The sequence below is a fragment of the Protopterus annectens genome, chromosome 15.part0 (genome assembly GCF_019279795.1).
Source record: "Protopterus annectens isolate FY-2018-M chromosome 15.part0, PAN1.0, whole genome shotgun sequence".
In the NCBI taxonomy this organism is placed as follows: domain Eukaryota; kingdom Metazoa; phylum Chordata; order Ceratodontiformes; family Protopteridae; genus Protopterus; species Protopterus annectens.
In genome coordinates this window covers 248,129,240-248,156,817 of record NC_056749.1, presented here as the reverse complement: position 1 = coordinate 248,156,817, position 27,578 = coordinate 248,129,240, and the positions used below count along the sequence as shown (strand labels likewise).

General features: G+C 41.4%; 1 protein-coding gene across 2 annotated transcripts in view; it reads left to right on the top strand.

The window, feature by feature from the left end:
* Positions 1 to 27,578, top strand: part of TMEM19 (transmembrane protein 19) — a 521,036-nt gene that overhangs the window by 421,511 nt on the left and 71,947 nt on the right. For both annotated transcript variants that reach the window (XM_044056997.1, XM_044056998.1), the window contains one exon: positions 25,540 to 25,742. In XM_044056997.1, the coding sequence (XP_043912932.1) occupies positions 25,540 to 25,703 (164 nt within the window). In that variant the 3' untranslated portion in view covers positions 25,704 to 25,742. The remainder of the gene's footprint in view (positions 1 to 25,539; positions 25,743 to 27,578) is intronic.

Here is a 27,578-nt window from a genome sequence, read left to right as displayed (position 1 = left end):
ACCCAAAGCTCATTTTACTAGGGCAATAGCCACTACTTCAGTATATTTTTCTAGACTCCTCATTATGACATTTGTGCAGTAGCTACTTGGTCTTATGTACAGACATTTATATCCTCGTACCAAGCTGGAGACACAGTCTCGATCCACAGCATCTTTTGATCCAGCCATGCTCCAAAATATCCTTCCATGAGATCTGCCAAGTTTGGAGTAGCTAGAGCCTTTGTCCCATCATTTGATGATGGACAGACGAGACGATATGAAAGTTATGTACTTAACATAACAGTAAATTTGTGTTGCCTGCTTCTGTCCTTCTCAAGTTTCTGTCATAGATTCATAGGTAAATGCTAGGCTAATGACCACCAAGGCCTTTATAAACCTAACCCCCAACCCAACCCAATTGTGCCCCTATGTATCATGGTTGTTTATTAGGAAGGGATATATTAGTTAGGACGCTGTTATTTGGGGAGGTATGCTACTTTGGAAATAGTTTCTGTCTGCCTCTGTCAGAGACATGGGGGCCAGACCCAGAGTGAATTTCTGATTTCCCATCCATTGGTCAAGGTTATGTTAAAGTAGGGTTTGGGATGGACTCTGCTTCTTATGGATGGGTAACTTGTTCCAGGGCACGGAAATCCTCTGAGAGAGGTATCTGTCTCACCAACAAGTCTTATTTATGTTGCAAGCAAAATTTAAATCATTGAATCTAGTGGTTTCCCCTACCAAATTTCACTTTTATGTGTTCTTAACTCTGGGGTGACTGTACTCCTCTCACCAGAACCCTGTCATATTACAGTTATGGTCTGTATTGTACGTATAACTTAATAGATTGGCAGGAATTTTTTTCTTTGTGGAAGTATAGATGTCCTTTCCTCTAGTAAATGGGCAAACTCAATCTGAGTTAATTCAGTTCATGGAAGGAAGGGGAGGAGCCAAAGCCTTGAATACAAAAATCTGTACATTAGCCAAGGTTTGATCTGAAGTCCCATCAGTTTGATCTTTTGTCTCATCACTAGTAAAGGACAAAATCAGACAACATGGAGCTATCGTTATGGTAAGTATGTAACTTTCATTTTTCTTAAAAATGTTTGGTAGATAAATTTTTAAATGCCATTAAGTATTGTTAATTTACTTATGGTGGACATTGATTGGTGTTTTATGAACATGCGGCTTTTACAAAGCTGTTTTACATTTCAGTTGTTTGAGATGTTTAGTATTCTAAAGAAGTCCTGGGTATTTGGAACAAAAGAGCTAAACTAAACTGTGTTTGGTATACCTATCAACATTATTTTTCTTTAGTTTTGACTTTTTTTTTTTGTTGTTGAGTGGAGTCTATTTGAATCTTATTATAATTTCTTATAGCCCAAGATAGCCAACATAAGAGTTATCTTACTGATATGATTTTGTTTTTTCAGTCAGTTCATCATGTGTTTCCAGAGTAAAAATATTTATTCTCCATTTCTGATATTTCTAGCATTCTAAAAATCATCAAAAGTTACGATTTCTTTACACTTTTAAAAAGCTGTCCAGAGGGAGGATACCCTGGTCTCCTTGAAGTTTGTGAATTTTTAGCTCCCCCATCTGTCAGATTGCTTGATCTGCCCTTGACCTCCATCACTTTCTTTTTCTGCCCTGCATTTCCTATACCTTTCTACCAGTACCTCTAGTATATATCCACATTGATAAATGGTGTCAAGCATTATTTTTCTTCACACTCTGCCTTCCATGTTTGTGCCAGTGCACTTACTTTTTTCACTACTTCTGTTCTTTCCTTCTCGTTGGTTCCCTGTTCTTCCTCCATCACACTGCATATTATCCTATCCTAGTTACGAAAACTACCACTTCTACCTTCTTTTCCTTCCGATCTCTCATGAGGATACACTAGCCTGAATTACTGCATGCAGCTCTTTTCTTTTTTTATCTTAACATTTTGACATTGTCAGTATTCATAATGTCAGTTTCCAAGATGGCCTGAAATTCCCACAATGTTAAGTTGTTAATCTCGCCTTCATTCTTGCTGGATGGGTTCGGAGCTGATCCTCGGCTCTGACTCGGCACTTGCTAAGCTCAAGAGCTAATTTTACCAGCTCGAGGCAACCCTATATCCCATGATGCAAGGCGGAGACTACCCAGATCTCGTTTGCTGCTTCGCTAACGAGGTGCCTTCTTTTACCAGCTCTAGGTAAGTGAATAGTTTTTGAGACTTTTGTCTACCCCTCTTTAAATTTATATACATAATTGTTTTTTGTTAACTTTAACCCTATTCCCATCATTGTTCCCTTTTTTTTTGAGTATTTTATTCCCTTTCCCTAGCTTAGGCCTTAGGCCTTCCCCTCCCTAATTTTTTTCCTGTCAGGGATTGTTTGTGTATGACTGTGTGTTATCCCTGTTTATTTTAAATTGTTGGATTGAGTGTGTTTGTTACTGTATTGTGTTTCCTCGACACAGTTATGTCGAAGGACACTAAGGTCTCAGGCTTCAAGAAGTGTGACTCGTGCTGTCAGAAGATGTCTCTGACAGACGGTCACACTTCTTGTGTTTATTGCCTGGGACCTTTGCACCTGCAGGACTCTTGTGCTATCTGTCATGCCTTCAGCCCAAGAGTCCTGCAGGAGCGAAGAAACAAGCTGATATTAAGGGGCTTATTAAAGCCCGAGAGCTCCCCGACTAAGTCAGCGCCGGGGAAGCCCTCGAAACCTGTTAAGCCTTCGGCTGAGACTTCCAAGCCGTTGGCTTTGGGTTCACCCTCACCAGGGTCGAGATCGGCCGGAGCTGATCCTTCCACCTTACCAGTCTCAGTATTGGCTCCATCCGGCACTGATACTGCCCAATCCAGACATTCAGTGTTGGCTCCGGCTGGAGCCGACGTATCTTCGGCTCTGTTGGCTCCATCGATCTCAAAAAAGAGATCTCTGTCATCCAGGCCGTCTGATCACGACCTCGAGAGAGTGGTGAGTAGACTATTAAAGTCTCAGGCATTGGCCCAAATACTCCATAGCCCATCTCAACAGACGGTAGCTATTTCACATCCACCAAACATTCCTCCTTCGACTCTCTTACAGAGCTTGGAGCCGGAGCTCCTCGGAACTGGCACCATTGTAGCTTCGGAGCCGATACCACCCCTTTTGGCTCCGTCATCCTCTGCTCCGATTTCCGACCTTCATTGGAGGGATCCGGGCATCTGGTCTCCCTCATCGGCTCCGAGGGGGCGAGTGGCATCGGACCCTTGTCTGACCCCGTTCTCCCTCTCGGAGCTTCAGCATTGGTGAGCTCGGCCCCGACATCTGCCTCGGAGCCTTCCCTCTCGGTGAGGCCTGGGGTTCCTATCTCTTTGGAGCAGGAACTTTCTGGTCTCTCTGACGGGGGAGCCTTCGAGGTGATGAGGAGTGTACTAGCCCCTGGGCTTAGTCAACGGACAGTTCCATCAGCTCCTCCCACTACAGTGCCTGCTGACGTCTCTTCTCACTCTCTTGCTCCCGGACCCAGAGATCCAATGCCTCAGGTTTCCCCATTGGGAATATCTTCCTCTTCCGAGGCTTCTCCTGATCCATCAGGTGAACCCCCACGTAAGAGGACATGTAAGAGGAAACATCTAGACTCCCCTGAGTCTACTACATCAGATACTGTCCTGGATGAGTCGGAGGGATCCTCAAGGTCCTCCTTTGAGGATGTCTCATTCTCAGACATCCTTGAACTCCTTAAGCAGAGGGGGAACTGGCCCTCCCTTAATCCTTCAGAGGACGAGTCAGTATACCTGGAGGCGTTCGGATCTCGACCCTCCACCTCCTGGGTGTCTCCGCCTTTCGACCCGCTTATGGAGGTAGTGGCTCAGAAGGTGTGGATGGCTCCGGATTCGGTGGAACCTATCCCTAGGAGGCCTTCAAAATTAATTACGGCCCCACAAGATAGACAATATTTAACAAAGGGTGTCCCAGTTGATGCCATGGTGGTGGCTGCTGCCACCAAGAAGGAACTAGCTGATCCTTCAGTACCTGTCCATCCTCCTAACAAGGATTCTAGGACTATGGACAGGTACGGCAAGCAGATTTTTTTCTTCAGCGACTTTTGCCATGAGATCGCTGAACTACTTATGCCACTTCACCCGCCTCCAAAGAGATGTTCTTAAAGAGTTGGGAGAAGTTTTACAGGATCCATCAGCTGCTGGGTCTCAGGATAAGATTAGCTCACAGCTAGGAATCCTTAACTCCATTGTTAACTCCTCCATGCAGCTCATTTCTTATGCAGCCGATGGAGCGAGTAGGGCCGCAGGCACAGGAGTGGCTTTAAGGCGTCAGTCCTGAATGAAGCTTTGTAATTTTGCAGACCCCTTCAAGGCATCCTTCACAAACTCTTCCTTTGATGGGTCGACCTTGTTCGTACCTCAAGTGAAAGACACTTTGACTATATGCGAACAAGATGGCAATACTCTTTTTGCCATAGGAGTCCGTTTCTCCACCCCTTCAAGACCTTACCCCAAAGGACAGAAGGGAGGGAAAATGTGGTTCCGCAAATCTCAAGGAGTCACACCTGATGCACGAAGTCAGTTTACCCCCAGAGGCAGAGGGGGTAACAATAATAGATGCCGCCCTAGAGGCAGAGGTGGTCCGCAGAATCAGGGTAGCAGAGAGCCTCTTTCTGACAAACCCTTCCAGCATCCCTGAGATGTTGCCCGATTGTCCGCCTTCGGAGGCAGTCGGGGGGAAATTATCGCTGTACCCAATAGCCTGGCTTTCCCTTTCTCAAGACAAATGGGTACAGTCAGTTATATCCGAGGGTTACAAAATTCCCTTTATTCAAACCCCGATTCAACAAAAGGGAACCCTTCCAGACGTTCCACTCGGTCTAAGGGAACTAGCAGTACTAGAAATATCAAAACTGCTAGTAAAAAGAGCCATCCAGCCAGTCCCAGCAGACCAAATAGGATCTGGAATCTACTCAAGGTTCTTTTTAGTTCCAAAAAAGACAGGGGACTGGAGACCAATATTAGATCTGAGCAAACTCAACAAGTTTGTAAAGAAATCAAGATTCCGGATGGTCACGCTTCAGTCCATTCTGCCCTTTCTGGGCAAGGACAATTGGATGTGCTCGATAGATCTTCAGGATGCGTACTATCACATAAAAATTCACAGACGCTCCAGAAAATTTCTCCGCTTTCGGCTGGAGACCAGTCACTTCCAATTCAGAGCCCTGCCCTTTGGACTCACTACAGCCCCCAGAGTGTTCACCAAATGTATGGCAGTGGTTACGGCTCACCTGAGACGTCAAGGATTCCAGGTGTTTCCATATCTAGACAACTGGCTCCTCACTGCCACCACCAGGCATCAGCTTCTCCAAGCCAGAAATTACACCATTCACATTTGCAGAGGGCTAGGAATTTCTATAAATTTCAAAAAATCTGCCTTGTCGCCTTGTCAATCTATTACTTTTATAGGCGCAAGATTGGACACCGTACAACTTTCAGCAAAGTTAACAGACCAAAGGATCTTGGACATTCAAAGACACGTCCAGGTGATTCTTCTCAGCAACAAAATTCAGGCCAGATTTGCTCTGAAGGTATTGGGTCTTATGGCGGCTGCTATAACACTTCTTCCCCTTGCCCGCTTTTACATGCGTCTTCTACAATGGATGCTATTCACCCAATGGTCTTTTCAACAACTTCCCATGTGTCACAAGATCATAGTAACTCCAACTTGCAAAAGGCATCTGACTTGGTGGATATCGTCCCCTCAAATCCATCAAGGCAGACCTTTTGTTCCTCTTGCCCCAGTTGCCACGGTTACATCGGATGCCTCCCTGATCGGGTAGGGGGGGCATTATCAGGGCAGAATGGTCCATGGCACTTGGCAACCTTTCGAGTACCATCTGCACATAAATGTTCTGGAGATGAGAGCGGTGCTTTTAACGTTGCAAGCCCTCACCGACTCTCTTCCCCTGGGAACTATTGCAGTCCAAACGGACAATATGTCCGTAGTGTGGTATATAAACAAACAAGGCGGAACCAAGTCCTATCCACTGTGTTGAGAGGCTCTCAGACTTTGGCAATGGGCAATCTCCTCTCACCGGTTTCTGATAGCAACACACATCCCCGGGAAATCCAACATCATAGCAGACAGATTGAGCAGAGCTATTCTCATGCCTCACGAGTGGTCTCTCAAACAATCAGTGACGGAAGAGATTTTTCAGAAGTGGGGCCTTCCTTGCTGCGACCTTTTCGCTACACCTCAAAACAGCAAATGCCCAGACTTCTTCTCTCTCTTCCCCCTTCCAGGCCATCCCCCCAGAGACGCTCTAACCCAAGATTGACCCCTGGGACTTCTTTATGCTTTTCCCTCTTTTCCGCTGATACCTCAGCTAATTCGGAAAGCAACCACCTTGAGAGCCAAGTTGATTCTCATTGCCCCTTATTGGCCTCGACAGATATGGTTTCCATTCCTACATCATCATCTCTTGGTACAGCCGTGGCATCTGGACCCGGTTCCAGATCTGCTGACCCACCAGTCGGGTCAACTGCACCAATCCATACCTTCTCTCAACCTCACTGCTTGGTTGCTCCGCTTCCATCCTTGGCCAGGCTTCCTATGATTTCTAATCCTGTATGGGATATCATAGTAGCTTCCCTAAAATCTTCTACCAGAAAGATTTACACTAGTAAATGGTGACATTTCTCTTTCTGGGCAAAAGCTAGGAACTTAGACCCCTATACTGCTCCAAATCATTCAGTATTGGACTTCCTAGCTGAGATTTTTCATTCAGGATCCTCTTCTTCCACAGTGAAAGTTCAACTGGCAGCCATTTCAAATTTTCATATAGGCCTTTTGGACCACAATAATTATGTCACATAAACTTTGCAAGGCATTCCTTCGAGGTATCTTTTTATTGAAACCTCCGATTAGAGACCCCCCACCACAGTGGGATCTAAATTTAATTTTAACATCCTTGATTCTTCCCCCGTTCGAACCTGCAGCTGCCTGTTCTTTGAAATTGCTTTCTTGGAAGACACTTTTTCTAGTTGCCATTACTTCTGCCAGGAGAGTATCTGAGCTTCATGCTCTCTGCATTCGTCCTCCCTATTTAATATTCCATAAAGATAGGGTATCTCTAAGGACTAATCCGTCTTTCTTACCAAAAGTGGCATCGCAGACCAACCTAAATCAATCCATTGATCTTCCAGTGTTTTTCCCGAATTATTCTGATAGAGCGGAACAAAAGTTACATTGTCTTCATGTTCACCGCCAGCTCAGATATTATCTGGACAAAACAAAAATTTTTAGGAAATCTGATCAACTGTTTCTATCCTATGCAGACAACAGGAAAGGCCTTCCAGTTTCCAAGGTAACTTTATCTAGATGGCTGTCTTCTGTGATCACTTACATTTATCAGCTCAGAGGTAAAGAGTTGATTTCTAGGCCAAAAGCCCATTCTACCAGAGCTCTAGCTACATCTACAGCTTTTCAGGCTAGACTTCCAATAGACACTATTTGTGCAGCAGCCATCTGGGCCTCTCCTCATACCTTTGTTTCACATTACAAATTGGACTTGGCCTCCAGAGACAGAGCAAATTTTGGTTCCACCGTTCTCAAGAGTCTGTTCCATTGAGCCACCCAGGATAGAGGTGCTAGGGACGCGGTCCCATCCAGCAAGAATGAAGGCGAGATTGACAACTTAACATTTAGAAGTTATGTACCTACCATAACGTTCCATGTTAGTTGTCTTCTCTCGCCTTCTTTCTTGCGTCCCGCCCTCCATCCCCCTAGCCTGGTCAGACCAGGAAGATTTTGCATCTTCTATTAAGAGGTTATTCCCCTTTTTCTAGCTGTTCAACTTCTAGTGTCACTAGATTAGGTTGATCCTTTCTAGAGGGTTATGATGTTATTTAGTATTGTTATTTTTCTTCCTCCTCTTCAGTTGGAAGAAAATATTATTATTTCTTTAGCTACCAAATGAGATCTGGGTAGTCTCTGCCTTGCATCATGGGATATAGGGTTGCCTCGAGCTGGTAAAATTAGCTCTCGAGCTTAGCAAGTGCCGAGTCAGAGCCGAGGATCGACTCCGAACCCATCCAGCAAGAAAGAAGGCGCGAGAGAAGACAACTAACATGGAATGTTATGGTAGGTACATAACTTCTAATTTTATTCCTAGACTTGTGGCATTCATCAGCATTATCTTCCAGACCCTTGTTATTCCTTTCCCCTCATCTTGTCTTTCTTCCTACCTTTTCAAGTATCTTTATTGCTGTCTTCTCATTGTCCATGCCCCATCTTGTGCTGCCATGCCCAGTTGTTTAGATGCTTTTTTGTACCTTTTTCCTTCTCCTTTTTCAGTTTTTCACCTCACTTTAAAGACATAATGATGACCACCTGTCTTTCGAATCCCTTTTGCAGGATTGCTTATAATGACCCCCTTTTCAAACCATGCTTTCGCAGTCCTGATTCTCAAACTCTGGTAATCTCTTCCTTTTCTTAAAAATTATTCCTCTTATCCCATTTTCTGATCAAAAATAAAAACACATTTCAAGACTCTATAAAAATGCACTTGCAGTTTGGTCACATAACTTAACCTCTTCCTACCCTTCTTTCCTCTACACACTTTCACACTTTGATCTGACTCTACTTTTCATTCTGATTTTCAGCACGCCAGCTTTGATTTCCACCCTATATATAATGTATGTATATATTATGTTTTGACAGTCACTCTGTGTATAATGCCATTTATCTTTTGCCTTTAATATATATATTGCATTTTTGCCATTCACCTTTGTGTTTGTCATATACCAATTCTGTTTACCCCTGACTGAGACTGAAATAGGTACAGTGGGATCAATTTTGTACCCAAGTTAACAAATTTAAAATAATAATAAAATGAATGCTGCCCTTTTACTAAAATGGAGCCTATCCCTGACATAAAGCTTGTCCCTAATCCATTCCTTCAACAGATGGCCGTATGTTTGAAGACAGCTGCAGCTGTGCATAGTAATCCTGCTTCTTAGTGTCCTGGCTGCAGGCACTGCTAAGACCTCCAAGAAAGCCACCATGAATTCAAGCTGACATCAGTGGACTTGCCCACTTTGCCTTCCTGGCTGTTTCCTTCAATCTCCATGACACCAGGCCATTGGTATTATGTGGAACATGACATTGGACCTAGTCCTACCCTTCCCTACAGAGAAAGCCATTATCAGTACCTTGTGTACACCTCTGGTGATAACAATTTGGTCCAGCTTAACTTCCTGCCTTCCATTACTAGATATGCTATGCTTACCTCCCCCTCATATCCCCTCTTGCCAATCAGTGGCTAGCAGCTTCTCTACCCTGTTCCCTTCTTGCCCTTTCATCATAGTTTACCCTTCACTGTCTGCATTTTTTAGCCTCTCCTGACATTCCCTTGGAGCTAGGTCTTCCTGCATCAGCTTGCTTATTTGTCAGATCCTGATTTCAGTTAGGCTTCCCCATCTTTTTCTATACTAACCTTATCTTTCCTCCCCTCTCTGCCGTATGGAGACTTTTCCTTTCCATTGGATCCTTTATCTCTACCTTGCCCTATCCTCTGAACTCTTTGTTTGACATCCTTACCCCTTCCCCTCCTCTTTCCATCATTACTCACTTCTTACTTTCCTGACTGTTATATATTCTGTCCTCCGGTCTCCTTCTACAACGACCCTGCTAACAAATTGTCCATGCTGTCTTCCCTTATACCTAACCTCCTAATTTCACATTCTGCATCTGCTGTCACATTCCTGTATTTTCATTCTGACTTCCCTGTTTCTCTAATGTGTTGTACAGCCTGGCTTTCCTGGGAAATCCTTGAGCTACACTCTGTCCACAGCTAAATATCTCACCCATATGATGTTCATCGTGTTTCACTGTTGCAGTCATGACTGTAGGGTTCTCCTCTGCTGGCAGGCAGTCCTCGGTCGGCCAGAATCCCAAAGTCTGGGTCTGGCGTCGGCCGCTCAGCCATGCTCCCTGACGTCAGAGCGCCAGGAGTACAAAGCTGAAAGCCGATGCCATGTTCTGCAGTCTTTCTTGCCGTGCAGTGATAGCAGTTCGCAAGTGCCGGTTGGCTAACTCCTGACAATTTTTTCTAATCGTACTTCAGTCCGAAGACTTTCTTCTCCTACTCAAAGCTAAGTACCCCGTTGGGGAAACTTTTTTCTTGCTCCAGTCCGATGTCAGAAAAAGTTAATTGTATTTCATATGGGAAGCAAATACCTCATAAGGATTGTCATTCTTATTGTATTCCTTGCTTAGGCCCTGACCATGACGTAGCTAGTTGTCGGTTTTGTGCTAGATTCAATCAACGTACAATTAATCGAAGGTACCGTTTTAATTACAAAATGTCGTCGGATACGGTTCCGGCTACCGGAGTTCACAAACGACGCAAGGATAAAGACAGGCCTCCGAGGTCCAAATCAGACGATATTGTACAAGCAGAGCCAGCTTCAGGTACGGCCGTCATCAGTGAGGCGCTTTTGCAGCCCCTGTCATCGGCCATTTCGGAACTGATGGCCAAAACGGACTCCCACGAGGAGCCAACTAGGCCTTTGAATATTTCTGTTGCAGGACCTTCGGACAGTGCTCCTTCGGATGGGTCCGGAGCTGCTGTGCAGATACCGGCTTCCGAAGGGGTTTTCAGGCCTACTCAGCTTCTATTAAAGGCAAAGACAAAGACAAAGGCAAAGACTCCTTCCAAATCAAAGACTGCAGCCCAGGCCTCTTCTGATCCGGCACCCAAGTCTCAGAAACAGTTACTCAAGATGGCTGAAGACTTACTTACTATGATTAGGGGTTCACATCCCCCTCCAGATAAAAGGCCAAGGCAGGAAGTGTATTATGACTCCTCTGATCAGGCTTCTGTTTCTTCAGTTTCTTCTTCTGACCAGGAATATTCTTTCCCTCCTTATGAGGATTGTGATGCTGAGGAATCCATTCCTTCAGCTTCTCCCCCTGAGGATTTCTCTTTTGGGGAAACTTTGCATGAAATGAGGGAACATTTTCACTGGGAAGGACAGGAGTACTCAGAATCTAAGAAAAGACTTAGGGATTTTCTTCTTCCCCAACATAGACCCCTGGCTATTCCTCCTATTTTGGATATTGTGGATGATGCTTTTTCGGAGGCTAACTTAACTCCTGACTCTTTTCCTCCAGCTCCTGTTAAGCCAGACAGATATTATAGGGTTCCTGATTCCCATCAGTTTTTATACAAGAATCCTACTGCTGATCCTGAAACCATTTCTCAGGGTCCTAAGGGGGTTAAGGCCGCTTCTGCTAAAAACCCCATTCCCACTGAGAAGGATTCTAGATCTTTAGAAAGATGGGGCAAAAAAGTGTACACTTCTGCTACTTTATCTATTAGGGCTTTAAACTGTTAGTTTCATATGCTGAAATACCAGCAATTTCTTCTGTCTGTTTTAAAACAAAAGTTAACTTCCATTTCCGCCTGTGCAGATGATAAGGAATTACATGACTTAATGCATGCCACTGAACAAGTTGGGAAGCATGGTTTACACTATGGATTTGATGCCTTGGAGGCTTCTTGTAGGGCTGCTGCCTCTGGCACAGTCATTAGAAGGCATGCGTGGTTAAAGGAACAAAACTTGCCAGATCAAGTAAAAGCTAAATTATTGGATGCTCCTGATCCGCATAATGTTTTGTTTGGATCTAAAGCTGAAGAGGTGATAAAGAAGATGGAGGACAAGGCAAAATCCATGCAAATGGTTAAAGATTTCTTACAAGTACAGCCACCCAGATTTAGTAGGAACTGGCCTACTAAAAATTGGTCCTTTCCCAATTCTGACAGGCCTCAGAGGGGTAGATACAGACGCTCCCGAGGAAGGCCTCAAACGCAAGCCTCTTATAAACCAAGACAGTGGACTGCTTCCACCCCTAGGGGAGGAGAGGACAGGTCGCAAGCTCATAGAAAACAGACTCAATGACTCCCTCTGTTGGGCTGCAGGAACTTCTTGCCTGGAAACCCCTCTCGGAGGAAAACTTTCTCTTTTTCACCTAAATTGGACTCATATAACCCAAGACAAGTGGGTTCTGGATGTGGTTTCAAGAGGTTACATATTCCATTTTCATACCCTACCAAGACCAAGCGGATGGCCGGATCTTCCAAAACATCAATGGTTAGAGGCCTTAAACCAGGTGGAACCTCTCTTGGCTATGAAAGCCATAGAACTGGTTTCACTTTCAGAGATGGGACAAGGTTTTTACTCAAGGCTCTTTCTAGTCCCCAGAAAGCAAAATTCATGGAGACCCATTCTGGATCTGTCAGTCTTGAACACTTTTCTCGAGATACCAAAATTCAAGATGCTTACTCTACAGCAGCTACTTCCAATGCTGACCAAAAATGCATGGATGGTAACTTTGGATTCAGAGGAGGCATATTTACACATTCCCATCAGGCAGGAATGCAGAAAATACCTCAGGTTCAAGGCCGGATCGAGGCACTATCAATTCTCTGCGCTGCCCTTTGGATTGTCTACTGCGCCCAGGGTCTTCACCAAATGCCTGGCTCCAGTAGTAGCTTATTGCAGACTCAAGGGAATTCAAATTTACCCTTATCTGGACGACTGTCTTATTCAGGCAAAAAACAAAGAAGTAACTCCCACGGCAGAATGAACAGACACGGACCTTTATTGTAGTAAGCGCTTTCGGTCAAGGTATTACCTCAACCTTCATCATATACCAATTTTAGGTTTTAAGTATATTCACATTTAATGTTTTTTAAGCAAAAAATCAAAAAATTGGAAATGCGATCATATTCATTATTATTTTTTATTTTTTATCTCATATTATATATACATATTGTTTTACATTAATGCATACATAGATATGGCTGTATGGGTATAGGTATATGTTTTTGCATACTGATACACATGCATATGTATTTATATATATATATTTTTTTTAAATAACAATTGTTTATTTAACATTTTTATTTACAATTATTCGTAGAGGACATTTTAATAATTAGAGTTGTTGGTGAAAAGTCATATAAAATATACAACATATAAAATATGAGTGTGTGGTGTATTACAGGGTCATAATTGGGTCAGTTAACTTATTTTAGGTTAACTTTGTTGTAGGAGAAAGGGTAAATATAAACATTTAAACAAGTGTACATAACATGGGCACACACTTTTATATATACACATGAATTTATTTCTATCATTATGTGATTTTAATTACATTTTTATGTTTATTATCACTTAATCTATTTAATGCATTGTTATATTGAATAACATTAGTTTTATGTTGCTTTAAAATATTAAGGCATTTAATGCATTAATTACGAGAGTAATTTATCAATTAAGTATGATGTATTTAAGTGAAGTTTTGTGGCTGTTACATTTGTCTATGTCTGATGAAGGTTGAGGTAATACCTTGACCGAAAGCGCTTACTACAATAAAGGTCCGTGTCTGTTCATTCTGCCGTGGGAGTTACTACTTTGTTTTTTGCCAGTTTTCGTGTTGCAGTAATTGTTTATCAAAGTTTTTGATGTCGTGTGGTAATCCCAGCAACGGTCAGATGCATGGACATGATGGGACCGAGTCTCAGCCATTGTTTTCCCAGGACAAGGAAAACAGTTCTAATAACGCCAACAACTCTAATGGCCAGCGTATTTTACACGCTACTCATCAAGAAGATGATAACCCTGGTGAGTCTTCTACGGGCAACAGGTCTACGATGGACTTAACTATGTTGGTCAATCTGCTTTTGACCAAGGTTGATAAACTCACCCAACAAGTGAACGAATGTGTGACAAGGAATCAATCTGTGGTTCCGTTGGTTGAATCCGGGAATGGTTTAGCAGTTACACTCAACAGCACGCCAGCGGTTTCTATCACGCCAGCACAAAGGGTGACTGATAATCATACAAACAAAGTTCAAGCAGTCGCTAATTCCAACAACTCAAATCCTTTGATCATTCGTGAGAGCACAGGGAATCCTGTAAGGAATTACTCTAATGCATTGCAAAATGGGGTTAATGATTCTACCGTGATACCGTCGGTTACTAATTTCCTTGCCAAGAGAGATTTTTTTACAGCGTTACACACAAACAACAACAACCGTTCGGGGAATAATGAAGAAATACTGGTGAGTTCCAATTCAACAGTGTTTTTGGAAAAGCTTAACATGTTTGATAGTAAACTGTATCGTTGCAAAAAATTGCAATTAGAAGTGTCGTATCTCACACAATGTATAAGCTTAAAGATTGTCCCCAAAGGTTTACGCCAATGGCGTTACCCTGCAGGACTTATTAACAACTCAGTATTCCATCAAGAACTTCTAGTCCTGTTTGATAAACAGGCACTCATTAACTTTTATAATGTGGAAGTTGATATGTTGTTGCAAGAGTTAACCGATTTGGAAACATGGTTATTAAATCACTCAGAATTTGTTAAATACAGATATGATTATACTAGAATCTTGACAAGTGTTGAAGCATCAATTAACAAACTGGTCATAAATAAACAACGTAAAATTGATAGAGACATAAAGGACTATAATAACCATAAAGCGTACCCCCCTCCCCCTTCAGGACAATCTAGTTTGGGAGAAGTGGGGGCGAATGTCAACACAAACCCTCCACCACAAGAGATTCAACAGGGTCCCAATGAGGGTGAAACTGAACCCATTAGGAGGAGTGAACGTATCAGAAACCAAGGCATCCATACAAACAACAACGATGGAAGTTTTAACAATCATAATCAGAATGAAGGTGGAAACTCTGGCAATAACAACAACCAGGGTTTTCACAGGATGAGGGATGCCTCAACTACTGGTACGAACAACAGCAACAACAGCAACAACAACTCCACAACCAATTACAGGGGGAGACCGCAGAGGAAGAAGAAGGGGAACCAGTGGAGGAGATAGAGGGTAGCCAACATAATGGTCCTGCTATCCTTATTAGCCAAAGAGGGGACTTTAAAATATACAACTATACAGTTATTACAATTGAACAAAATCTGATAGACTTTTTCTAAGCTCACATTTGTGCCAGATAGAAAAAGTAATATTGTCAATACTATTGTTGATTTGAAATTATATGTGCGTAAATTGAATTTGGCATTTAGATTTGGTAATACCCCTTCTCTTTTAAATACTCACAGAGTTTCTAGTGTATTTAATCCCCCACTGCATAATACTTTAAGTATTTTTGAAAGGGTTTGTGAGCTTGACTTAAGATCAATGTTGTCTTCCCACAGCATTCCCAAAAGTGCTAAAGTTAACATCTCTAAAGAAGAGCTTGCCTTCATCTCCCTGCTCAATGAATGTAACATAAGGGTCATGGCACAGTGGATTGGTTCTGATGGATGAATATTTTTATAATGAAAAAATCTTAGAACATTTGGAATCTGATAGTTACTCTCATGCTAGTCTTAATGAAGTTAACCTAGCATATAAAAAGATAAAGAGCATACTGTATGACTTGTTCATTCAAGGCACCATAGACTCTAACATGTTGCAGTATCTGGATATGTTGGCACCTAAGATCCCCACTATGTTTGGCACGCCAAAAATTCACAAAAACTTGATCAATCCCTCTTTCAGGCCTATAGTAGATGGAAGGGGTTCGATCACCTACGCTTGTGCCAAACTGGTGGACAATATCCTTAAACCCTTATTAAAAAGTGAGTCTCAAATTTGTAAAGACTCTTGGGCCTTCTTACAGAGTATTGACAAATTGGTGTGCAATCCGGATCACAAATTTTTAGTAGTAGACATCAAGGATTTGTACACCGTTATCCCTCAACAACTAGGGATAGAATGGACAAGAGAGTTTATGTTGAGTAAAAAAACATCAAATGAACAAATGGACTTAGTTGAAACATTACTTGAGATAGTCCTATTGAACAACTTTGTAACATTTAAGGGACAATTCTTTTTGCAAAGAACTGGGATAGCCATGGGGTCTCCATGTGGTTGTAGTTTTTCAAACAGTGTCTTAGCATATTGGGAGCACAATCATTTGTTCCAAAACAAGTTATATCAAGAAAACGTCACCTGGTATAATAGATACCAGGATGACATGTTCTTTCTTTGGAAAGGACCATTAGAACTTATTCCCCAATTTATTGCAAGCATTTCTAACATGACAAATTTTCTCCAATTCACTTACACCATAGGTGAAAACGAAATCAACTTTTGGATGTCAAACTAACTAAGACCAGCGCCAACAATAAATTTAAATCTGTAATCTACAGAAAACCGACACATTCGAATTCCTTTCTCCACTTCTCAAGTGGACATCCATTCCACCAAAAAAGAAGTGTGGTGAAGGGACAATTCGTGAGGGCAGCAAGAATGACATCTGAGTATCAGGATTTCGTAAAAGAATGTGAAAACTTGAGTTCGAAATTTAGCACCAGAGGTTATCCAAGGCATCTTGTTGAACAAATTAGGAGCAGTGTCGCTTAAAAGAGATAGTGGTCATTTTAAACCACTTTTAGGAGGGGGCACCATGCACAATAATAACAAGCTATCAAATGAAACTACATTCCAGATTAACTTTATTTTCACATACTCTATTGATTACAATATAATAAAAAATATTATCAACAAAAATTGGAACATCATACTAGAAGACAACATGTTAGTGAAAGCACTTGGTACCAAGCCAAAATTTGTTTTTAGGAGGGGGATTAATCTAAAACAACTAGTGGAAAAATCTAGTTACAAATCCTCGACCTCAAAAAGTGGCATGACCAAATGTGGCATGTGCCCACAATGTAAACATATACTTCCAGGGAAACAAATATACATTAATGGTAGAGAGTATATAATTAATGGGAAGTTCAATTGTGAAAGTAAAAATGTAGTTTACGTGGCCCTTTGTGTGGAATGTTCATCATTCTACATAGGTAAGACTGAGCGTGCATTAAAGAAAAGAGTGTATGAACATCTTTATGCCATAGGTAAGAAAGATCTAAATAATGCACTAGCTAGGCACATAAATGAACATCCCATGCATCACTTTGTATTCACTGTCATCCAACAAGTTAAAATAGACATCAGAGGGGGCCCATGGCAGCTATACCTTGAAGAACAGGAACTATTGTGGCAAATTAGAACATTAGCCCAAATTCCGCCAGGGCTTTAAATGAGTATGCATCAGTCAAATGTATTTTAAAACTGAGGGCATTAAGGAGATAAGAAACATTATGGGCTGCTGCTTATTATAATACATTGTCTATGAATATGGATGTTTTGTGTACACATTTTTATTTATTTTTATTTATATACCATTTTAGGTTTTAAGTATATTCACATTTAATGTTTTTAAAAAAATCAAAAAATTGGAAATGCGATCATATTCATTATTATTTTTTATTTTTTATCTTATATTATATATACATATTGTTTTACATTAATGCATACATAGATATGGCTGTATGGGTATAGGTATATGTTTTTGCATACTGATACACATGCATATGTATTTATATATATATATTTTTTTTAAATAACAATTGTTTATTTAACATTTTTATTTACAATTATTCAGAGGACATTTTAATTAGAGTTGTTGGTGAAAAGTCATATAAAATATACAACATATAAAATATGAGTGTGTGGTGTATTACAGGGTCATAATTGGGTCAGTTAACTTATTTTAGGTAACTAACTGTTGTAGAAAGGTAAAATATATAAACATTTAAACAAGTGTACATAATTTTATATATACACATGAATTGATTTTATCATTACATTTTATGTTTATTATCACTTATCTATTTTTGCATTATTATATTGAATAACATTAGTTTTATGTTGCTTTAAAATATTAAGGCATTTAATGCATTAATTACGAGAGTAATTTATCAATTAAGTATGATGTATTTAAGTGAAGTTTTGTGGCTGTTACATTTGTCTATGTCTGATGAAGGTTGAGGTAATACCTTGACCGAAAGCTTTATTACAATAAAGGGTCCGTGTTCGTTCATTTCTGCCGAGGAGTTTCTGTTTTGCCAGTTTTCGTGTTGCAGTAATTGTTTATCAAAGTTTTTGATGTCGACTGTCTTATTCAGGCAGACAGCAAGGATGTCTTACTCCAGCATCTAGAATTTGTTCAGAATCTTCTCAAGTTCTTGGGATTCACTGTAAACGTAAAATATTTGACACCATCACAACAGATAACTTTTCTGGGTGCTCCTCTCAACACAACAACCCAGATGGCATTTCTGACATATGAAAAACAATTACAGCTGGCTTCAACTTTCAAAACCTTGGCAACATTAACTCAGCTATCTGCAAGGAAATTCCTGCAGGCTTTGGGTTACATGGCCTCCTGCATCCTTCTCGTACCATATGCAAGACTACATATGAGGAAAATACAGTGGTACCTAAAAAGTGTATGGTCTCAGCATTGCCACAGTTTAGACATACAGATTACCATCCTGCCTTGTCTTCAAAAGGAATTCCTTTGGTGGTCCAAGGCATGTACTCTAAACAAAGGAAAACCCTTCAGTCTGCCTCCAGCCACTCGGATACTAACCACGGACGCCTCAGATTATGCATGGGGAGCCCATTTTCGGAGCAAATGTCTGCAGGGCCTTTGGACAAAGGATCAGAAGCTCCTGCATATCAATTTAAAGGAAATGTTAGACATTCAGAAGGCTCTATTGGCCTTCAGGAATCTTCTACATCCAGGACAACTACTGATACGGATAGACAACACCACAGTTATGTGGTACATAAACAAGCAAGGGGGATCTCATTCCTATCCCCTTTGCAGACTAGCCATGAATCTATGGAACACAGCTCTAGCTTGCAAACTGGACCTTCAAGCTCAGTTTCTACCAGGGAAGCAAAACTTCCTGGCAGACAGTCTGAGCAGAAACCTGTCGGACCCACACGAATGGATGCTGGACACCGAAATATTCAAGATGATTACAGCAGTCTGGGGATGTCCTCACATAGACCTCTTTGCATCCCACCTCAATTATCAACTACAGATTTTTTGCACCAGGACATTCCACGAACTAGCTTGGAAAGTGGATGCACTATCATTCAGTTGGAGAAACCTCTTGGGGTATGCCTTCCTGCCTCTACCTCTTCTTCCACGGGTGTTATTAAAGATCAAACAGGACAAGCCCAAGATGATAATCTTGCTGGCCCCAAATTGGCCTCGACAGTTTTGGTACCCAACACTGAAAAACCTTTGTCTGGAGCCCCCTTGGGTTTTATCACAGACTCCGAACCTTCTGTCCCAACACCAGGGTCAAGTTCTGCACTCCCATGTCAAAACTCTCAGCCTGGCGGCATGGTTAATCCAGGGTCTATGATTCATTCTCTCCTACCCAAGCAGGTTATGGATGTCATTTTAGAAGCCAGACGTCCTAGCACTAGAAAGTCTTATGCAGGAAAATGGAAAAGATTTTGCTCCTGGATGCAGGCTCTGGATTCAGATCCTCTTATTCCTAACATTCCTCTGATTTTACTTTACCTGACAGACCTCTTACAATAAGGGTCTGTCTTTCTCTTCCATAAAAATACATGCCTCTGCTATTTCTGCTCATTATAATACAGACCCTCCAATCTTTTCCCCCCAGCTCATGAGACAGTTTCTCAGAGGAGCTAAGAACTTAAGGCCCCCTAGATCTCCACCCATTCCTGCTTGGGATCTCAACTATGTTTTGGAAAAGCTCATCTTACCTCCTTGAGCCTGCTGCCACATCTGACATCAAGTTTTTATCTTGGAAGACAGCCATCCTGTTAGCTCTGACCTCTGCCAGGAGAGTTTCGGAGTTGCAAGCTCTCATGGCTGTGGAACCTTATATTATTTTTCATCAAGACAGGGTGTCTTTAAGGACTATTCCTACTTTCATGCCTAAGGTGGTTTCCAAAGTGGCTTTAAATCAAACTATTCACTTGCCAACTTTTTTCCCCACTCCTCAAAATAAGGGGGAAAGGATCTTGCATTCCTTGGATGTACACAGACAACTACGTTTTTACCTGGACAGAACCAAGGACATCAGGAAATCAGAGCAATTGTTTGTTTCTTATGCTTCAAGTTCCCAAGGTAAAGCCATTTCAAAACAGACCATTTCTAAATGGATTGCTCATGGAATCAGATTTTGTTATTCACACCATGGAAAGCAAATCCCAGGGAGTATAAGGACTCACTCTACCAGAGCTGCTGCCACTTCAGCTGCCTTCCTACCAAAGACATTTTGGAAGCTGCATCTTGGAGTTCAGTGCATACTTTTTCCAAGCACTACAATCTACCTCTTTACTCTAAGTCTAGGGCAGGCTTTGCTTCTGCAGTCTTGCAGGGCCTTTTAGCCGCCCCCTCTACTTTATGACCACCTCCCTTTTATTCTGCTTTGGGATTCAACCCTACAGTCATGACTGCAACAGTGAAACACGATGAACATAGTACAGTTGTGTACACTTACCATAAATGTAGATGTTCGAGTGTCTTCACTCTTGCAGTCTGGGTTACCCTCCCTCCTGTCCACTCTTATTTTCTCCTTTGTGTGGTTCCCTTCTTCACCCTTCTTCCGAGATGTATTTGCAAAGAGTATGGGATCTTACTCATTTTGGAACACCTGACATCTGGGGCAAGAAAAACTGGAGAACATGGCGTCGGCTGTCAGCTTTGTACTCCTGGGGCTCTGACATCAGGGAGCATGGCTGAGCGGCCGACGCCGGACCCAGACTTTGGGATTCTGGCCAACCGAGGACTGCCTGCCGGCAGGGGAGAACCCTACAGTCATGACTGTAACAGTGAAGACACTCGAACATCTACATTTATGGTAGGTGTACACAACTGTACTTTCTTCCATCTTCTACAGCCTCTGCTATTTATATCCTTGGTTAAGCAACACTGTTAAGAGTAGATCTTGAAGGACCAAGGAAGCAATAGATTTTTTGTTTTTTTTGGGGGGTCCTGGCCATGTTTAGTTGTTTGAATGTTGCATATTACTTGTAAGCAAGCTTGCATAGGTGATCTATACTAACACAGCCTATTTTTTGTGATGCTGTTTTACAAGACACTACTAAGTCTGGATATTAACTGGTGCATAATTGATGGATTAGGATCTAACAGCACCCATTTATTCATTTTAGTAAGATTTATGTTTCTTTCTACTTTCCTAATTTTACTTGTCAAGTTTTCAGTTCAGTACATCCTACCTGTGAACAGTCATCCAGTACATTTAAAAGTAGTGGCAGACTTCACAAAAGCAGGCAGATACCTTCAGCTGGTTAGGTGGCCAATGTTACTCTATGCACCCCACAAGATGCAGATACATCAGGTCTTGAATGCAATTCATACTTTCCTGGTTCTATTCTCCATGCTGGCACTTACTTGCAAACTTGGACTCAAGTTGAATTATTACTTTTCTGAGTATTACAACAAAATCTGTTACAAACTTGTATTTCCACATTAATTCTTCCAAGTGTGAGGGCAACATATGTGCCCTGGTCCCATTAATAGCTTTCAGTTGTTTTTTTTTTTTTTTTGGCATGGGACCCCAGATTTTTAACTGTATTTGTATTTGCAACTGTAATAGGATCAACAAAATTGTGAATATGGTTGACAGCTGGTATCATAGCCCATCCTGGATAACTATCTAGAGTACTGTAGGCTATCTACTGGTCACAAACTGTTGTAGCACCAGGGAAAACGGTTGTAGTAATAGGAATTAAATTTCAACATCACCGTGGCTGCTGGATTGCCAACTGGTTCACAGATGGGATGCAGATAATCAAAATAGGAGAAGTTACCTCCACAAAATGTGTAGTTCCCTGGGGTTCTGTGCTGAAACATCTTCTGTTTGCCATCTACCTTTTAAGGTAAAAGCCAATGGCAAAGGGCTGTGGCTGACCAAGTTTGCAGATGACTGAAAGCTAGGAGCAAACAAAACACCAGAAAAGGATGAATTTTACTTTTTACTGATGCATTTCCGGTACCTCGGCTTCCGCCTTCATCATTGAATGTCATTGGTTGAAATTTATTTGAAATTAATGATATATGAGTATTGAAACTGACTGACTGATGTAAAATGGTATTCCATTGAAGGCAAAAGCCGAGGTACCGGAAATGCATCAGTAAAAAGTAAAATTCATCCTTTTCTGGTGTTTTGTTTGTTTCTTTATTGTTCAGAGCTTGGTTTTGTATATTTGTGAAAGCTAGGAGCAGTCAGTGAATCCCCAAGTGACTTAGCCATCCTGCAGGAAGGTTTGTCCCAAATAAATAACTGGTGCCAAAATCATGGACTGAAACTAAATGCCAAAAAATGCATTATTGTATCCTTTGGGAAGTCATCTACCCCAGTGAACTACCACATTGACAATATACCCCTAAGAGTTGACCCAGTTGTTAGAATTTGGGAACTTTTGTGGGCAGTACCTAACCTTTGAGCAACGTGTCCATTGTTGTAAGAAAGTCCTTCTACATTGCACAGCTTATAAACAAAATGATTGTGTTTAGATCTAGGGATGTTATTGATGCCCTTTACTCAACCCTCATTAGGGCAATCATTGAATGCAATGCCCCCTTTAGCGTGCATCTGTCTAGACACATGAAACAACTGGAATGCCCACAGAGATACTTTACTAAAAGGGTACAAGGGCTAAACAGCATGTCTTACATGGATTGACTCTGAACCCTGTCACTATGCTTTGTATCCTGCAGACTCCTTAAAGGTGACCTGTGTTTGGCATACAGTGCAACATCCAACCCATTATTGGTGGATTTACTGTACATTAGCAAGTCAAATGGTATGAAAAATACCCTGTCTAGGGATCTAAACTTCTGCAACATCAACAGAATGGTTTAGAGGGACCAGTATATCTCACAGAGGATACTGTTGCTGTGGAACAGACTCCTCATCCACATAAAACAAAGTTCATCCCTACCCATATTTGAGTGGAACATAGATCTGTGAATGGAAAACAGAAAATGTACTGCAGAACTGCCCCCCATACTAATGGACAGAGCCAGCTCATAAATGCGTTATCCCACATATGACACTCCCCCCCCCCCCAAATTATCTGTGGTAAGATCCCAGTTATTCTTACTAGGAGTAATATAGAATTATCAGTTAAGGGATGGGTAAGGCCAATCTGTAACCAAATGGGATAAGTTATTTTGAGCACAAAAAGGGAAACTGGCAAGGCTTAAAATGGCCCACAAGAGCAGCTAGCCTAGTACTTATCTGTGAATGTATAAAAAGGTGAAACCTCAGCATTCTCCAAAGTAGGTGCTTAGTCTCTCACTCCCATATCCAGGATGCCAGCCAGTTCCAGGGGACAGGAGCAAGATGGAGGAAAGACAGCCTGCATAAAAACACCATAAACCATGAAAGTCACCACTGGAGATCTCACTGAACAATTGTGATATGTCTAATTCTCAAAGCCCCAGACAACATGTCTGCCAATTTCAGAAACCGCTGCAAGTACAAGTCACTGTTGAAAGTCCTTGGTACAGAGTATTTAGGTAGGATAGCAGTAATGACTTTATCAGCATCACCAGATCCAAACTTGTTAGTCAGTATTTTATCTGGGTTGTGCTCCTAAAATAAAAATAGAATGTTATAACAACTGCCAACACCTGGTCCCAAAATGTGAGCCTTTCATCAGGAATCAAGCCCAGCTTGTGCACAGATGAAATAAAGTCCAAGTAATTGTCTTCATTAATCACTGAAGGCAACAGTAGTAAAAGACTTTGTGGATAAACTGTGATATGCAGTAACATTGCCTCGGTCTTGGTTGGGATTAGTTTCAGTTGATCAGATGAATTTGAAACAAGAATAGACAGGCAGTCTTCTGAGGAGTAAATTCTATCTCAGAGACTAAAGAAAAGGAGAGGCTTCGCTTAACATCATCAGCATATGATCAGTAAAAAAAAAATACCCTCCTTACAATGATCTCCCTCAGCAGCAAGCAGTAGGATGTAGACAGCAGCATTTGTTTGGTGATTAATATGGGAGCTAGGATAGAGTCCTGAGATAGTCCACATGCCAGAGGGGAAGCGACTGAAGAACTTAAACCAGACACAACCCATTGTATACGTCTGGAAAGATACAAACATAACCAATCCAAATTGTACCTACTATCTCACAACTGTTACACACACCCTGAAGTGCTGTTATGAAAATGTGTTTCTGTAGGAACTCTCTTTACCTCTTTAACTGTCTCTGAGTATTTTGCTCTGTCACTAAGGACTACAGTCAGTCAAAACTGTCAGAAACACAGTTCCTATTGTTCAGAAAATGCATATTGATGTAAAACCTGTTCTTTAAGTTTTTAAGTGAATTAGAGCAGTAATTAAAAGCAATCCTTGCTTGTCTTCCTTTGTCTCCACCCCCACTCTTAAGGTTATAAGCTGATAGGTATGCTGCTGTCAGGTCCCTATTAATTTGACAAAGCTTTAGCTTGTCGAATTACAAAATGGCGCAGTGGTGCAGCAGTAGTATTGTCGCCTCACAGCAAGAGGTTCTCTGGTTCAATTCTCTGCTGGGGTATCTTCTGTGTGGAGTCTGCATGTCCTCCCTGCGTTCGTGTGGGTTTCCTCCCAAGTTACAAAGACATGCATCTGGAGCATTTCTCCCCGGGCCTTCGCTGAAAATTGGCTTCGTTCCAAGTTGGACTTTGCTGGTTAACAAATGTTAAATAAATAAAATAAAAAATATTGACCGCTAAAGATCGAAAGAGCCAAACCGCAAATGGCCAGCTAAGTGATTTTTTTTCTCAAGGAAAGAATTTGCTTGGCCGTTAACGGAAATTTGCCCTTTCCCCGATGTGGAGCGAAATCGGAGTTAGTATATTTAATTAGGGGAGTGTGGGGGTGAAACCCCCCCACTTAATTCAGGTTGTAAGGCTTTTGTTTTGTGTAATGGCCAAGCAAATTCTTTCCATGGGAAAAAATTTGCGTAGCTGATCGCTCACGGTTTGGACATTTCTATCTTTAGCTGTCGATTTTTTGTAGTTCAACAAGCTAAAGTTTCGTCAAATTAATAGGGACCCCTTGCTGTCTATATGACAGCACTTGCTTAAGTGCTTTATCGTCTTTCAAAGCCAGTAAAATACTTTACACTTTTTTTCTGTAACTGGTAGTACAGGGAGTAGATAAAACTACATGCACTACAAAGAATTATGATCTGGTCTCCAATCCTAACTTTTATTATATGTTCTCAACATGGATGACAAGATTCTTGAGCAAATTTCTTGGCATCCATGTCTCGAACATATAATAAACCAATTATGTTTGAAGACCAGTCATAATCCTCTGTAAAACAGAAATGTATTATATTTTTAAGAGATTATCTTTTTAACACTAAAATAGGTAATTTCACAATGTTTGCAACTCTGTCAGCATTTTTTTCCATCTTCTAAAAACTCAAACATGACCTCTTTTTAGTCACTCATGTTATACATGTTTTTTTTCTTTCAAAATGAAGTAGTACAAGGATATTTACTGTATTAAATAACATTTTGTATAGTCTTCATAAGGTAGTTTGTATTCATTGTTTGTGTGCATCTAGCAAATGTTTTCTGTAACTTTTTTTTAATTTCTGTTTATTGCAGGTTATGATGAAAACAGGCATATGGCTGTAAACTACTATACAGACGGTGTAAGACATATATCTGGAAAACCCATTTTGGACAACAATGCAGTGAACTTGTTTTCCTCCATATTGATTGCGTTGACATTGCCAGGAATTGCCTGGGGATTTTGGCCTAGAAATTAACTTCTTGAACGGACAGTTCGGCAAAAAAAAGCCAGTCAAGTAATTCATTTGGATTGTATATATATGAGCCATTTTCATAATCGTGCCTTATCTAGCTTTATTGTTTATAGCTATTGCTGTTTCATGTACATTGTGAGAACATTTGGAAAAAGTTTTTCAAATGAGGTGGAATTCCTAAGCGTTATTATTATTATATATCAGATTTTTCATTTCCACTGAATTTTACGGTAGTGTGTTGTCTATGTAAGATATATCATAATAAATTGCATACTGTTTGCCACTCAGTAACAGCATAATTTGTTTAAGAATGTAAAGCTTGACAATAAGCAATGCCAGTTTATTCCACTTTGTCTTTTTTCCTGGCTAGTCAGAGAAATTGTCCATTATATCAGGTTATATTTGCTTGATGGCAGACATAGCTAGCAGTCCTGTCTAATCTGCCCTTTAAAAGCATTTAATATTTTACATTCCATCAATTGCTACTTCCCCCTTTTCAATTCTTTGCCTGTTTCATGTCCTTTTTAATCCCACCGTGGATTCCCTGTCCACCATTCATTAGAGTGATTTTATTCCATGGGTCTGCAACCTTCTCTTTGAAGACGAACATTTTGAAATCCAGATGCTTGTGCTACTTCCCCCTTTGTTCATCCTTATAGGTTCATAAGTGTTTACTAGGCCAACTGCCACAAGGACCTTTTTAAGTCTAGCCATGCATCTGAAATCTTGACAGGTTCTGATACCCTTGATAAGTGTAAGCAGGGGCCTGGGAGATGAACCTTTGCAGGTTACCTGTGTCCATTAGAGACGTAGGTGCCAGACTACGGATGAATTTCAGGTTTCCCATCCAGTTGTCCAAGTTGCACTTGAATTGGGCTAGGAAGGAACTCTGCTTCACATGTATGGGGAGCCTGTTCCATAGCTGGGGTAGTCTCTGGGATACATTCCTGTCTTTCCAGCAGGTCCTATTTATATCACAGGCAAGGTTTAAGTCTTTAGAATGGGTAATTCTGGTGCTGTTTGTTTTGTGGATATGCAGGAGGTCCATCAGAGTGGGGTCTGACAATGCCCTGTATGCCAGGCATAGATGTCCCTCAAAAGCCTGTAGAAGACAGAATACAGATATAGGGCCTTCTGGCAGTCTGCATAGGACATTTTACTTACACCATGTATTCTTTTAGTGAGGAACCTCTGTGGACGTTCTAATTGTTGGATGTACCTGGTTAGGTACATACCAAAAGGGGCATTGTACTCAATGATGGGTCTGATGAATGCCAAATATAGTGGAACAATGACCTCTTTGGACTTGGATGCCATACCTTTGTTTATAAGCTGCGCAACATAGAATGATTTCCTCATTACTGTAGATACTTGATGGTCAAAGGCTAGATTACTATCTGTGTGTCCTGAAGTCCCAGACTACTGGGTCAGCTCTAAGAGGTATATTGTCAATATGATAGTTACCAGGGATAGATGACTTCCTAAAGGATGCTGTTATGCATTTCTTGTCATTTAGTTTTAGTCCATGGCGCTGACACCAGGTGTTAGTCTGTGTCACCCCTCCTGGAGAACATTTGTGTCAGTGTGAGATTCAGTGACAGCTCCTAATTTCCAATCATCTGCAGATTTAGTCAGCCAGAGACTACTGACATTGACCTTGACTTCTGAAACATAAATGCCAAAAAGGAGTGGTCCGAGGACTGATCCCTGAGGGACTCCACTTGTGACTGGCCTCTTTGCAGAGGTGGACTCCCCAATTCTAACTTCCTGGATCCTGTCTGTGAGCCAGTTGGCTATCCATCGGGTGATATAAGGGTTTGTACCTACCCTCTTGAGTTTTATCTACAATGCCTGAGTGGGGTATTGTGTTAGATGCCT